A 16027-nucleotide genomic window follows, 5' to 3' on the forward strand; every position below is an offset into this window, starting at 1 on the left:
GCAACCCTGTTACTCTAATCACAATCCAAGATGATGTAAATTATTTAATTTTAAAATAAATAATAGTTTGTTTTTTTTTCCAATTTAATTTATACATTTTCAGGTTTAAAGACAAGCCTACTGTACAAACATTCACAGTAGAACTTTTAACCCAAAGTACAGAAGGGTATTATCTATGAAAAAATGCATTTAATGTGTAGTGCCCAAAACTAAACTGAACGAAAAGGGACCTCACAATATGGACACAGACACTTTGTGTAATAATGCTTATTTTAAATAATTGTGTTGATTAATAATTCATGATGTCCACATTGAACTATTGACTAATTTTCTTTAAGAATATTTGAAATGTTTTATTTTAGATTCAATTTGGATGTAAAAAATAAAATACAATGTGTGGTGGTGGTGATGGTGGTCCTTTTGACATGAAAAAGTTTGAGAACCATAGGAACGTGTTGTTCGTTGACGCCCACTTCTGACAAAACGAAACTTCAAGCTCGATCAGTTACCCACTCAGTACACTCTGTCTTCATCAGTTTCGTTAGCAGCAGGAGCAGCATTCCAGTTAATGCACGTCAGTGACTCAGTGACAGACACTTGTGGTGATCCCATTCTGATGGTACTGTTTCAACGTTACTTTGTACAGGTAGGAAGGCATTCATAGTGTGACTGTGTGAACCATCATTGTTTGTGATTGAATGCTAGCACGCTGTGCTGCATGGTTTGTTGTGACGGACGGAGGGCAGTCAGGACGGCAGGAGTTGATGAGAGAGAGAGATGCTCGAGGCCTCGGTCGGGTCGCATGACTGTTTATATCGACTACATACAAAGTCGACAACAACAGTCGCCTTTCTGTTTATCACTGATGTGATGATGGTGGTGATGCATGCATTATTTCATCTCTTGACTGCAGAGGTAGCTTATTTAGCTCAACCAATGGAGCTATGTATGTAGCTAAATAACGACCGAGTGATTTCGCTGTTTGATTGTAGGTTATAAGGGAACCATCTGTCACGTGATATCAAGTGTGTGACCGAAAAGTCGTGTTTATTAACCTAGCATATTGCATCAATATATGACTACAGTGTGCAAACAAGGAAGTGGACTTCAGCATATTGCCCGCGCATGCGATTGGCTAAAAGACTGAAGCGGTCGCTTATTATTGGACGTTGAGGATGTATGTGGGAGGTGTGTCTGTCGCTTCGCTTGTCAAAACAACTAGTTTGCAGTTTGCATTGTAGTGTGAAGATCCGGTCTGGAGCGGATATCTAACTACGTATGTTTGCTTGCATGTTATATGTGTGCGTTGAGATTGTCCGGATGCAGTAGGTAGGCGGGCTCTAGACCGGATCTGGGCACAGCAGTAAATACGAAAAGCCCTTTTTTACGGAATGTCGGGATGATAATAAAAAAAACTGGTACCCTTTACGTTCTTTTTGGTGAACGACACCCTCGCTCGATTGAGTCTTATTAATTAACTATTCATTTAACCTTGGCATCCCATTATGTCATAATACGCGGAGAAAGAAATTGACAGAATTTCCAAACTGTTTAGAAAGTATACAGATACAAGCCTGGACTTGCCTGTTGGCTATTGAGATAACCAAGCTGTGTATTGGTAAAGTCCACACAATTATTTGATATCCATATCTACATAATGTCTCAGTTCATTAGGCAACAATTAGCAGCATACATGTTAAAGTTCACGTGAAACAGATAGGCTACGCTGTTGTGGTGGTTTAGCAGAAATGAAAGTGAAAATGTTCTAGTGACCTTCTAATCCATTCAGGCCCAACCCCCCCCCCCTCCCACAATAGCTCACAACCCCTGCTTGTAGAATGTAGATCGTGTTGTGTGAGTCATGGTGAGCTTGTAGATCTGCTATTTTCATAATTTTTGCCTCTTATATTATTTGACTTTGGCCAATATTTGACCAGTTTTTATAGCATAGGGCATAGGCTATGTTGATTACCTTTGATACAGTAAATGTTTTGTAACTTTTTTTTCTTTGTTTCTTTCATTAATAGGAATTAAAATTTTCTTAAAATTGACCCTTCACTCAGTGTCATCTGGGGACCCCCCAAAAATCATGTTGGGACCCCCCCCCCCCTGGGGGTTGAGAACCACTATAATCTACTGACAATATGTTTATGATGCAGAAGACGTACGCCATTGAAGCTGAAGATGAAGTGCCCCAGTTGTGACCATACTATTGTGGAACAGACTGCAAAGTTCTGCAGTCAGTGTGGTTTCCGTCTGTCCACCCAGCCTTTGAACACCACACCTGGTTAGTATCATTATACTGTACAAAACCAATACCGAAAAATCATTATCACCCTCTTATCAGCACACACACACACACACACACACACACACACACACACACACACACACACACTGGCCGGGGCACACCTTAGCGCACAGCCACGGACAGAGGTTTAATTTTTGTTTTTAGTTCAATGTTTGTTTTAAAAACGCCATTGACAATAAAGATAATTTAATGTTTGTTTTGTCTCAATGTTTGTTTTACATCATCATGTTGTAAGATGATAAGAGCACCCCTCAGTTCACACAGGTGGGATTTTTTATATTACTCCTCCAGATTCTGTCCAATAATTCCGCAAATCGTTACACACTATCTCTATAGTCATGTGTTCAAGCTGGATCTGTCCGATATTTCATGCCATCCAAGGCGTAAGAAGGAGTTTCTATTGTACATTAACATTTTAGTCAATACAACTATGTATGTACCTGCATGCAACATTAGGATTAAGAACATAAAATATGGCTTTAATATTTATCTTTAAATTACCTATTTGAGTTTAAATCTGTACTGTTACATTTTAGACTGAGAAATGTGTAACTAATTACTATTCTTTAACAAACTGTATGCAGTCAGACTCAGAATGGGTGACCATGGGTGGCTTTCATTTTTTAAATTTAAATAGCTTAATCAGCAGTTGAGCAAAATACAGTATGATGTATTTTTGAATTAATTATTCATCTTTAATGTATTTTCTTTTTGTTAATTAGAACGTGTCTAAAATAACTTAAAATGAAATGTATAAGTTGATGGATAAATAAGAGCCATAATCTGATTAATTGTTTAATCGTTTAAATAATCAGCCAATGAATCAATTATGAAAATAATCGTTAGTTGCAGCCCTAGTGCCGGAACATCCATGGCCATCCCCCTGGGCGTGTTCCTGGGGGTCTGGATCTTCCGGGGACCCCCACGTGGTAACTCTGTCATTTCTCAAAGATCTTTACCAACAATAATCAAAGTACTGTACAGAGCACAGTACACTACAATTCAGTACAGAGCACAGTACAGTACAGTACAGTAACTACAACAATACATGTATAGTATTAGTTGCACCGCTCAGTTCACACAGGTGTGATTTTTATTGATTTTTCAACAGTCAGACAAAAAGAGACACAAACAATCAAAAATGATTTCCAATTTTGTGAAAATATCTGTGGACCTTCTTTTCCTAATCCAGATGCAGCAAGCGTGCCTGTTTCAAAATCTTCAGAACCAGATTTGGTTGAAACTGAAAATCCGGAATTGCAGAATTCCCCCTCGTCTGTGGACAACCATGAATCTAATCGATCCCCTAAACGGCCAAGTGATGAGAAAGAAATCTTACCCAACCCCAAGAAAAAGGTTTGTGTAAAGTGTCGTCTCATATTCAGGGCCAGAATTGGGTTGCAGGATTGCTGAGTAGTGCGCATCATTTAAATGATTCTCACACATTTAGCACTTATAATGTGGGAGATTGTAGAGTTCTCTATTTCCACTCGCTGCTTTAAGTGATAATGTTTTAGTGTTTGTTCATTAAACATGTGTCTCCCTGTCTCTGTAGTAAACACAAAATACATTTGCCGGTTGTGATTCCAATTTCATCCAGTCACTATTACAATGATTATCATCAGAATATAAAGCTTTAACGTTTTAACGAAACAAGAACAATATTTTAGCCAAAACACAACACTTACACAGACACAAGTAGCACACAAGACAGCTTCTACACTGGCAGTGGTTCTCAACCTGTGGGTTGGGAGTCCCCACATGATTTTTGAGAAGTCCCCAGATGACAGTGAAGTGACAATTTTAAGGACTTTTAAGACATTTTAAATTATACCTCAAACTGAGAGAAAATAAAAAGACCAATACTGCATCAAAAGTAATCAACAGACTACTAAAAACATTAGCCAAATTGTCAATAATATAAGAAGGGCAAAAATGCAAGTGCTTATCAAGGTGGCGGGGTCCACAGTTCAAAATCAAATATGATTATTTTGCGGGGTTCACAGCCTGAAAGGGTTTAGAACCACTGTTCTACAGCATAGTTCAGATAATTAGTTCGAGCAGGACAAAAATGCAGTCTGAAACGGGCATTATAAGACCTTTAGTTAAGCTCACAAGGAGAATCCCCCAAACTGTAAGGGAGGCATATTCCAAACTAAGAATATTCATCCCTTTGTGAACATGAGCAAAGTGTCCTGTAGTTTATCAGGAAATAATTTGATACCACTATGGCTATATTTCTCAGTCACAGTATACAGTACATTATCATATTGGTTTTCAATGGGTACTGATGCTTGCCCAGATATCTGTCTAGGATCTCCCACAGTCAAATCTGGCCATTTCCAGCACTGATTATAGTAACACCAGGTTACACATTAAAGATAAACGGCACTTACTAACTACATTGGTGTTTTGACTTTTGGTCTTCACAGAAAAAAAGAAAGAGGAAAACCAAAAAGAAGAATGATGGCCTTATATCGTTCGATCCGGAAAATGTAACCTCTGAACTATCCAACATATCCCTGGCAGACAGAGGGGTGAAGAAGACAGAAGATGGAGGAGAGTCTTCTGACAGTGACTGCTCATCCAGTGCATTGGATGAAAAGGAAGACTTGTCCCATGATGGTGGTTCCTCACTTGAGAGCCAGCCTAGATCTTTAGTAACCACACCAGCACCCAGTGCAGAGGGTCCCAATGTTGCAGCTCAGAGTAGCAAGCCACTGGGAGAGAACAATGAGAAAATATCAACCCAGGGAACAAAGGTAGTTATCCAGAAAGGTCAACAGACTGAATCTAAAAGTTCAAAGAAAGACATGCACTGTACAGTTCACGAGCATTGCCTTTTGTCCACTTTCGATCAGGCTGGGCAGGCAAAGAAGAAAGACAAGACCAAGGCACCAGGTCAACAACTGAAGCAGACGTCTTCCATTGAGCAGAGCTCTCCCGATGCTTTAAAGGTAATTTGCAACAAAAGGGGGGAAAACAAGTGACATTTCTATGCTTGTTAGGACGATATAAATGTGAGGTGCGTCCCTAACTTATGAATATAATGTCCACAGGCTGAAAGCAGGGGATCCAGTGTAGACCCAGAGGTGCAGGTAGAACACATGAAGGAGCAGCAGTCTGCCCATGGGGTAGGAGGTGACTCATCTATCTCTCTTTCTGCACCAACAACCTCTGATAATAGCGGAGAAAAGACAGACAACAATGATGATAACACAGGGTCTGAGGTTCGGGTTGACCCACCAACAAAAAGGTACAATAATCACATTCTTACATTGACATTGTTAACCTCTTACTATATATCGTCACTGTCGGCAGAAACGTATCTCCCAAGTTTCAGATTTGTACGTTTGTTTTTGTAAATTAAAGCCCTTGTTAACCCATTTAGACCTGTTACTATATATCGTCACTGTCGGCAGAAACCTTGTATCTCCCAAGTTTCAGATTTGTACGTTTGTTTTTGTAAATTAAAGCCCATCATCATACAAGACTGTCGCACAACAGTAGTGACAATTGCAGATCTACGAGCACACAACACTGTGTCACGATGCAAGCCGTTGTTTTCACTATTTTAAATCGTTTTTTAAAAGAAGGAAAAAGGAACTGTTTTGGACATAAAAGATTTCCACCAAACATCAATGATAGTGTCCCTTTAGAAATGTACATTTAAGTCATTTTGACCAGTATTAGTACGTTATTTAGATTTGTCTTTTTCCACACTTCAGGATAACAAGGGCAAGTAGCAAGCCAGTGGTAGAGATTGATAAAGGAATATCATCCCAGGCATCTAAGCAGACCGCAGCTAACCTCTCGGAAGCCAAAACAAGTACAACCCCTCAAGGTTCAGGTAAAGCATACTGATAAACCAACCAATTTGTCGGTTTGCTTGCGAGCAAATGAATGTGATTGTGAATGTGATTGTTAAACCGATTAATATTGATTGATTACAACTCTTATCAATTTACGGTTAAATGGTTAATAGGGATGTTAATCGGTTAATCAATCGTTCAGCATTCTTCAATTAAACTTTACAGTTAACAATTTAATCAAATTCTGCGGTTCCATCATTGGACGGTTTCTGTGAATGTAATGCTGTCTGCACATGTGGAGAGATTAGAAAAAATTCCCCCACCACCTTGGTAGCCACAGAAACGTCTCTGCTTTTGCATGTGATGTGTCAGACAAGACGGTGCACTTTTCATTTCATTTTATTCCTCATACAATTGATTGTAGTATTTATTAACAGTTTGCAGAATTACAGTACATTTCAAGCACAACTCAATACAAAAACTGTTAACCGTGGACGACACCATAAAGCATTACACTTGTTTACAATAGGCTCCACCAGGCCAAAAATCCTGTGTGCACGCCCGTGCACGCGCACAAGCCGTATCTATATGCATTATGCCTCATAATCTGCAAAAAATGCGATATTCGGTGCTTGATTACACCTTAGATTGACTTAGTTATGATAATAAAATGGATCGCTAGTATAGAAAGGCCCAGATACACTACTGTGAAATGGCCGACTTTCACTTTCGGTTCAAGCCGAACATCTGCTAGCTATTTGGTGACCTATTCCAAATATGCCTGGCACTGGTCAACGACCATCTCCCGGCCAAAACTATTATGGCACGGAAACTGTTTTAAGATACTAAAAACAACCAAAATGCTGCTTATCAACTAACCGGTTAATCGACAGATAAGGTTAACAATTAATGCATTTATTGATAATTGACATCCCTAATGTTTAATCATTAACATCCTTAGTGTCTGTGCATTATTGTTTGCTTTAGTACTGTATTATTGTATGGTTTAGAACTATATTTATTGCCTACTTGGGCCTACTCTGTTTATTGTGTTTACTAAGCACTTAGCCATGAATTTCCCTTTTGGGGGGGATTAATAAAGTCCTATCCTATCCTATCCTATCCTATAGGGACAAAGGTCGCTAACCAGAAAGCTGTGAAAACCAAGAAAGACATGACCAACACCAAACTCACTGAACTGGACCAGAATGCCAATGTGAATCAAAAGGCTAATCAGAATGGGCAGACAAAGCAGAAAGACAAGAAGGAAGCAGGTCAACAAGTGAAGCAGACATCTGCTGCTGAGGCAGGGATGGTTTTTGGGTCTCCGGATGCTTTAAAGGTAATGTGACGATTTGCAATGAGAACTAATTGCTAATGATGTGCAGGTTGGTGCCTTGCATGGTTTCCTCCGCCATCGGTGTACGAATGTGTGTGTGAATGGGTGAATTTAATGCACAATCTCTGTAAAGCAACATTTAAATGTAATGTCAACAGGCTCAAAGCAAGTCCTCCAGTGTAGACCCAGAGGTACAAGTAGTAGAACACATGGAGGTGCAGCAGTCTGCCCACGGGGGAGGAGGAGGTGACTCAGAAAAGACGGCCAATGATGATAACACGGAGCCCGAGGACCAGGCTGTCCCCCCACCCACAAAGTACAGTCATCACATTCTTTGACATTGATTAAGTCATTAAGAAATGTGGCTGATTCTACAAATGCCTTCTAAATCAGTAGTTCTCACACTTGTTAAAGATGGCAGATATACAAGCGTGGCACAAAGTGACGTGCTGTGACCTTGTATATTTGAATTGACAAACATTAAAATCTAAAATGACACGGATGCTTTCCCTGTTTGAACGGGTTAAATAAATAAATGAATACTTTTAGATGATTTTCACCTGTTTTAGAACTGAAATCTAATTTGCTTTTCTTTACCAATTTTCAGAAAAATCAGGGCAAACAGGCAAATTGCAGCAAATGCTAGACTCACGATCTACTTCCATGCAGTTCTCTCAAAGGATTTCAAATTTGATCCAAATGAAGACCGTATCTTTATAAGGGCTGGATCAAGTATCGGAACATGGGAAGACAATGCAGTTGAGCTCAACATTTCTAAGTGAGTTTTTCCCCAAACAAACATGCCACAAAGCACTGTTGTTCAGGAGTTGTACAAAATTATGTTTCTTTCTTCAAGTATAGCTCCCATTTATTGTTGTTAGACAGGCAGTGTATCAGATAACCTTGACCAGGTCAATGAATGCATTTCTTAGGAAATCAGTGATGTAGCGTTAGGAAGTGTAGATATTGTACCATGAGCTTCTTCAGGCAGTTCATACTTGTCAAGCAGTCGGTGTCCTTTATCCAACAACATCAACTACATTTCTCATTAGAAGAATAGGAGAACCTCCTCCTCCTACCATATATAGCTTACTACTCTTTCATCCAGAAAAAAATACATTTGGTGACACCTTGGGCATGGAAAAACTCTTTAAAACCCTTTAATGCGACTATTACGAAACCTCAAGCAGAACTGAGCTCTGGGCACCCTGGGCAAGACCTACGCTGAAAAGACTATCAGCGGAAGTTGCGGGATTTTAGTATTGCCCAAGGAAATTACGTTGATGCTTTACAAATCAGTTTACATTCTCCGCGAATGAAACAAGTGTTGTGATTGGTCGGGAAAATATCGTATCCGGGGGAAATACATTTGACAGATGTTCCGGAGGATGCATCCGCCGATAGCTTCTCTACCTTATCTTGTGACCAGGCTTTTCTTTTCGCAGATAAGTAAGCCTGGGACCGAGGCTAGGCTCTGGGTGTGGGTAGCCACGTCAGTGTTAGAGAGAAAGAGGGAGGGAGACAAGATGGACAGTAACTTTCACAATAATTATCGTATCAGCTCAAGGCTTTTGCGAAGTCAGTGGTAGTTAATGGTTTGTTCTCTAGCTTCCAAAATATTTCTTCCCCTCCCTCGCTCATTCTTCTCACTTTGCTATTTTCATAGTGCCTTTGGCAGTTAATAAATCAACTATATTAATTGATTAACCTGGTTATATAACAGTAATGGAAAATGTTATAAATGTGTAAATAGAAATGTGTTTTATTCTTTTCTGTTTCACACAGGGATCTCGGAGAAGGTGGATTTTTAGTTGAGGGCAGGCTCATTACAACAAAAGATGAAGCCATCAATGTGTCTATACCATACAAGTATATTGTCTGGAAAAACAAAAACGAAAGATATGACTATGAGTACATATACAAGATGGATTCTTCAAATATTATCAACAGGTGTTTGTTTGTGAAGTCCCATCTTCTCACCACAGAAGGTAAGGACACAACGCTTCATTTCATGGCATTTATATATAGAAAATGTGAAATATTTTTGATTTACATGACTGTGTCTCTTTTGTGAAAGGGGACTGGCATCAGTATGACGACATGATCTGTCACAAGCCAACACAGAACGTGCTCAAGCGGTTGAAAGAAACATTTTGGCCTGAAAGTGAACAGAAGAAGAGCCTAATCCAAGGCAAAGACTTTGCAGGGAAAGTCATGCTGGAAAATATATTTGATCTCCTCAGGAACTGGACTGATGTCAATCTAAAGAGCTTCCAGATCCAACTAGATCAGTTCTTTCAGATTTATGCGAACCCCTTTGTGTTTGAGGACGGGGGAAGGGGGACACAGAAATGGTACTCCTTGGACTATGGCGCGGATGACGTAAGTAAATGACATGCATAGATATTTAAAAAATAGATGCCTCATTGGCCGCTGCAGTTCGTTGGAGCGATGTGTGTTGAAGGAGGGGCGGAAGAATTTACACTGGGAGAGGAAGTACGCCGGAAGTGTAGAAGGCACGTTGCGTCAAACTGCCACTTAAGTGATTACTGGCACACAGCGCATATTTTCCGGGACTTACAGACCCCCCTTGAGCACATACGCTCCAGAGCCGGAAAGGGCGTCTACGTTTATATGTCTATGATGACATGCATGTACAGTTGTGTTGTAGGTAGGGCTGGGTAATATATTGCCTTAAGGCCAAACCGCACAAATGCAACTCCATGCAACTGCCATTGGGGATAATGGTTGCAAGGAGTTGCGACTAGTTGCATTGGTTCGGTTTGGCTTTAAATTGTATTTAAAAACATTGGTTTTAATTTGTATAAATACTGTTTTTCCCCCCCCTGTGTTTTTATTTCCTAGGTCAAGAAGTTGATCAAGGAATTCATGCTAGAATGCGTGACTCCTCAGTTGCTGAAGGTGGATAGAGAGAGTCATTTCATCCAGCATCCATTGAAAGCAGCTGTGATCATGCTGTATGTGTGGAGAAAACATACTCTCAAATTCTCAAACAGTGAGCTCCATCATCTCTGCAGTGCCCTGTGCCTGCCCAATCTGGCCAAAGATGACTTCCTGACGTTTTGGACAGATTTTTCAAATACCATCTCAAGTCTCAAAAAGTATGTCCTTGCGTACCTTTCCGGTACAATCCTACACAGTTTTTAGAGCGAGTAACAAGAAGACAGGATTACAACTAATCAACCAATACAATCTTATTTATACACCTTTATATATTACATAATATATTGTTCTTTGATTTTACTTTGATAATACATTTCTGTCAAGGAGCTAATGATTTTCTCTTTGTATAGTCTTCCAGAAGCATTGGTGTTTCTGATTAAATCCGTGAGAGGAGTGGGAATGCCACGGTGGATTTTGGTACTTCCCCTTCTCCACCTCTTGAGAGGCACGAAGCCTTTCCAACCATTGCCAAAGTCATCCAACCCCTCTTATGACCCATCTTGGACTGGATTGCAAGGCCTTAAAGTGGATTACACAGCATCATTGAACAGCCAGGATAAGAAGTATGCACTTCATTGCAACATTCACCAACTACCTGTACCAAAATATTATTATAACAAATTTAGGCTGTATTTATATAATGTAAAATAAGTAATCACCATGTTAATTGTAAATAAGCTTAGCTGTAGCCCATGTATTGTCTATGCCTATGGCAAAAAAATGTCTGTCACTGTCAGAAGAAAGTTGAAAAGGTCCAATATGTTTTCTGTTGTACTGTACATGATAAATTGTTTCAGCTTTTTATCAACCACCATTTCAGGGCATTGTTGAAACTGATGCAAAGCAACAGCCATTTGGTGGAGGTGGACAGATTGATAGTCCGGTCCTGGATGAGTCTGATGACAATTGAGGAACTTGTTGAATGTAGCAACATTCTTAAGACTGAGCTGTTGGACATGCTCCACATCTTTATTATGAAGTCTCCACAGGAAATCGGCTACATCTCTGCACAGGTGAAACTGCAGTATGCCACCAGCTATGCCACCAGTTAAACACGTTCCATGGTTATCATTGCACTCATACAAGTCTGTGTACTTTGCTTTCTATTTTACAGCATGTTACTGACATTATCTCGCACATCCAAGGGAACCTCATTGAGCAAAAATACAGGTGATTTATTTTCTTGGTGCATTAACACTTCAATTGCCCAGGGTTCCATTACATTATAGCGCCCAGTCGATTTATAAACACGGACCACTTTTACAGACGGACTGGATGTTGTGAATGTGTGTAGCAGCTAACAATAACCACACCACTCTAAAGGCAATCAACAACGGGAGGTAAGAATAAATATATCGCGACTGGACAGCGGAGGGCTGTCTAACAGGATATCTTTTCGATGACGTTTCACTGTTGCACAACATCGAGGATTGCACATCAGGCGCTCCCAGGCTGTGGAGCGATGCGATCCGTTTTTATATCAATAAACTTCGTCTTTTGGATCAAACTTCGTCTTGGGCGTTACTAATAGAAAGGACAAAGAACTTCGTCCTGGGCGATAGGGGTGTTTGTTAACGTGATATACTTGATTGAGTGGTCAATACCTTAATCAGCCACTTGTTTCTGTTTGCTATGATAGGTCCTTCAGCTGGGCTTATGGAAGCGAGTGTTTGGAGACAGCAGTGATGCTGCTAGAGAAGATCTGTAAAGCAGTCAGTCCTGCCTACACCAAGAACTTCACAGAAGTCCCTGTTGCATGCATGTGTCTGGTTGCCAAGGTCTCAGACTTTGTTGAAGCTTATGAGCCACAGGTACTGTATGTGAAACAGTAAATGAATTTGTATTGTTCAGTCTTATGTCTCACACCTTCCTCTTGACAATACAACCTATATTCTCTGTGGGGTTCAGGTCAGGCCAGTTGGCCGGTCAGTTAAGCACAGTAATAGACCAGTTACTAGTAGTTTTAGCACTGTGGGCAGGTGCCAAATCGAGCTGGAAAGGAAAATTAGCATCTCCATGAAGCTTGTCGACATATTGAAGCACAGTGTACTCTAAAAAGATGGCTGTGTTGAAACCATTTTTAAGTTTTCACTGTCGGTGGATCGACACCAGCAGATATGGCCTATATCATCACTGTGTTTTGTCATGTCCAGAGTATCAACACAACCATCTATTATGATATTTTACAGCACTGTGTGCTTCCGTACATTGACAAGCTTTATGTTGATGCTGATCTTCCTTTTCCAGCAGCACTTGGCACCAGCCCCCAGAGACAAAACTACACAGTGATGATTTAGGCCATGTTATCTGCATGGTTGGTCCACTGACAGTGAAAACTTAATAATGGTTTAAACACAGCCATCTTTTTAGAGTACACTGTGCTTCAGTATGTTGACAAGCTTCATGGAGATGCAAATTTTACTTTCCAGCTCGATTTGGCACCTGCCCACAGTGCCAAAACTACTAGTAACTGGTGTACTGACCATGGTATTACTGTGCTTGACTGACCAGCCAACTGGCCTGACCTGAACCCCACAGAGAATATAGGTTGTATTTTCAAGAGGAAGGTGTGAGACATTAGACAAATTAATTTACGGCTGTTATCAAAGCGAACCTGGGTTTCCATAACACCTCAACAGTGCCACAGGGTGATCACCTCCCTGCCGCACCCCATTGATGAAATAATTTGTTCAAAAGTAGCCCAGACCACGTATTGACTGCATACATTAATATACTTTTCAGATGGTTGACATTTCTCGTTTAAAAACAACATTTTTAGTGGTCTCGTAAAATATTCTAATTCATTGAGATAGGATTTTTTTATTTTCATGAAAATGAACTTTTACACAATATTCTAATTCATTGAGATGGAGTGTGTGTGTGTGTGTATATTTATACATTTTAATTACATTTTATTCTGTTAATTCTCATCCTGGTTTTAGGATGTTGGAAAGGACCAGGAACGTGCAAAATTCTCAATGGTGTTGATGTCCCAGGCAATGACGACAATGAGACGATGGGTCAGTCAGTCCTTCAAGGAGAGGCTGCTTAATAAGAGTATGTCTTCCTTGTACCTGCGAGCTAATATCACCACAGAAGAGACTGAAGTGAGTTGAAATGGCCTCAGGACCGAAATGATAATAATGTGAATTTGTGACGGGTACCTAAATACCCGTGATAATAATGTGATCGATATGGATCATCATAGAAACAAGTGGAAGCAAGTGTCCATTTTAAAATGAACTAACCCTTGTTTGGTATCTACCGTTTGGTCTAGATGTGGAACAACACAATCTCCCTCAAATTCAATAATGAAGATTTCACTGAGCTATGGAGAAAAACCTTCACAATGGATTTTGAGGGCAAGCTTAAAAAAGTATGCAATAAAAATACATATTTTGTCCATACAAATAAGAGGTGCATTTTCTTGTATTCATCAGTTTTGTTTAATGATCTCTTTTAGGAAAGTGCTTTGGATCAAATTGAATTCTACTGCTCAAAAATTGAGGAACTCATGACGTCCCATTCACACGTTGGCTCTATTGTTGAGAAATGTGCTCTTGAGTCCGTCACAGCCCTGTGTCAGGTATGAGGACCTCTTTATACATCATGTAGAATGGCAGAAAACATGTGTGTAAACAAATTAACCTGCACAGAAAATGTATGGAGACATTTCTAAAGTGTACATGAGTTATGTGCTGTTCTGTTTCACTTTGGCTGAAAAATCTAAAATGTTAAATTTATTCAGTTCTATGGTTTACCCGTTACATGGTGGCAATGTTTTATTTTATGTATTTGAAAGATGCAGTGTGCTCATTCATACAATGTTTTATTTTTATTTTGCAGAACAAGTCAGAGGGTAAAGTGTTTGAGAGGATTAAGATAAATTGGAAGTTCGGAAACCTCATTTCAGCCATTATCCAGAAATCCTGGCCAAAGGACAGTGGTGGACATTATCAGGACGAAGAGGGTGCCATCCTCAAGCATCTCCTTTCCTGGACAGCAGCCAAAGACATATTCCAGCTGCATGGTATCTACTCAGAATCTGTCAAACACACAACTCAAATCTTGAATAATTACAAGGCACAAATATATATATACGGTATACAAATATAGTGTTTAGAATACTAGTACATTGCTGTGTAAGACATTTACATAAATTGCCAGCAACGCTACTTTAACTTGCGTCGTAGTTGGACACTACCTGCATTCAAGTATATTGTTCACTTTTCTCTTAGTTATATGGCAAATAGGGAAACATTCTACAAAAATCTACTGTAAAAGCTGTGAGCTTGTAGATTGACTATTTTCGGCATGGAGGTTTGTTGTAGTGGGAAAATAGGAGGGGTTCCAATGAAGTATATCGGGTTTAAGTGGTTTATATCAAGCAACACTACTGCCATAGCTACTCGGTGCTACATCTTTTGATTGCCATGTGAATGTGTTCTCCGGCTTTATCATTGGTGGTGTGCAATAGTTTTATCATTGGTGGTGTGCAATAGCTTTTGACTGTTTTTGTATTTACAGGTGCTGAGGAGAAGCTTATCGAGCAGCTTTCCCAGGATGCCATGGGCAGAATTGCTGTAGCGATATCATCTTTTTCTGCCATCACCAATAAGCTGCTCCACGGAAACATCCAGATCAGGCTCCTCTCGCTCATTTTAGATCGGAAGGATGCCTTCGTAGAACTGCTAAGAATAGGTAATAGAACCCTAACTTTCATGTGCATGAAAGACAAGGAAAGAGATTATTAGTTAACGTTTTTAAAAGGATTGTATGAGAGCCTAATTATTCATTATTTATAGATTAAAATGTGACTTTTGACATTTGCAGACTGTCTCTCTGAGAACAAGCAATGTCAGGACAACGGCAAAATGAAGAGGCTGTTGCAGTGGAGAGAGGATGAAGTGACAGCTGTGTACCATGAGAGGGAGCTGGTGGACGTCATGATAACAATGACTCGCAAGCTTGAGGAGCATATAACAGGTATGTTGGTATTTGGGATGGGGACACATAAACGGTTTAATCCATCTACACAACAATTATTCATCTGTATAGGACTAATTAACTAACAATTTAAATAACTTTTATAAATAATATAAATTATTCAATTACTTGGGATACTGAGGTTCTAATTCACAAATCTGTTTATTGTACACAATGCAATATTGAAGCAATGTTATGGTGTGTCCTGTAAGTCCATGTGGGCTGGGCGCCTTTGGTGCATGACACAAAAATAAATAAATCTATCATACAAAACGGTGCTATTCAGTATTATTTCCACCACAAAATCTATGAATATTAACTTCAAAGCCAACAGGACATTTAGGGGGAAAGACAGCTTTGTAATCTAATCAACTATACCCAAGATATGTTTCGCTTTCATTTTAATGGCTTGGCTTTTAAAGTAAACGAAAGGCTGTGCTCTGAAACCGTAGCTGATAGCTAGGGAGTTTCCAGAAATACAGATGACTGTTTAACTTAATTTGGACAGCGTTCAGCTTGTAGTCCATAATGGGATGGTTGGCTTTATTCGCTGCATTCAATACTGATACATATACTGTATGAAACATTTGCTGGGTTAAGGCTAGTGAATAGTGA

At 39.7% G+C, this 16027-nt stretch overlaps 1 protein-coding gene across 3 annotated transcripts in view; it reads left to right on the forward strand.

Annotated features, from left to right (window-relative positions):
• Positions 1-490: 490 nt before the first annotated feature.
• LOC308324689 (E3 ubiquitin-protein ligase rnf213-alpha-like) overlaps positions 491-16027 on the forward strand; it is a 48821-nt gene continuing 33284 nt past the window's right edge. For 2 of the 3 annotated variants that reach the window (XM_080776903.1, XM_080776905.1), the window contains exons 1-23: positions 491-646; positions 2160-2287; positions 3504-3667; positions 4744-5073; positions 5173-5268; positions 5371-5567; positions 6040-6161; positions 7254-7465; positions 7621-7778; positions 8070-8240; positions 9248-9450; positions 9540-9844; positions 10328-10584; positions 10777-10989; positions 11247-11439; positions 11541-11596; positions 12066-12237; positions 13369-13533; positions 13704-13802; positions 13890-14012; positions 14273-14456; positions 14954-15127; positions 15260-15412. In XM_080776903.1, coding sequence (XP_080633029.1) covers positions 2185-2287; positions 3504-3667; positions 4744-5073; positions 5173-5268; positions 5371-5567; positions 6040-6161; positions 7254-7465; positions 7621-7778; positions 8070-8240; positions 9248-9450; positions 9540-9844; positions 10328-10584; positions 10777-10989; positions 11247-11439; positions 11541-11596; positions 12066-12237; positions 13369-13533; positions 13704-13802; positions 13890-14012; positions 14273-14456; positions 14954-15127; positions 15260-15412 — 3850 coding nt within the window. In that variant the 5' untranslated portion in view covers positions 491-646; positions 2160-2184. Of the gene's footprint in view, positions 664-2159; positions 2288-3503; positions 3668-4743; positions 5074-5172; positions 5269-5370; positions 5568-6039; positions 6162-7253; positions 7466-7620; positions 7779-8069; positions 8241-9247; positions 9451-9539; positions 9845-10327; positions 10585-10776; positions 10990-11246; positions 11440-11540; positions 11597-12065; positions 12238-13368; positions 13534-13703; positions 13803-13889; positions 14013-14272; positions 14457-14953; positions 15128-15259; positions 15413-16027 lie in introns of all 3 variants that reach the window. The other variant, XM_080776904.1, reaches the window with a different exon arrangement.

This window comes from Protomyctophum bolini (assembly GCF_963924005.1).
Source record: "Protomyctophum bolini genome assembly, chromosome: 11".
Classification (NCBI taxonomy): Eukaryota; Metazoa; Chordata; class Actinopteri; order Myctophiformes; family Myctophidae; genus Protomyctophum; species Protomyctophum bolini.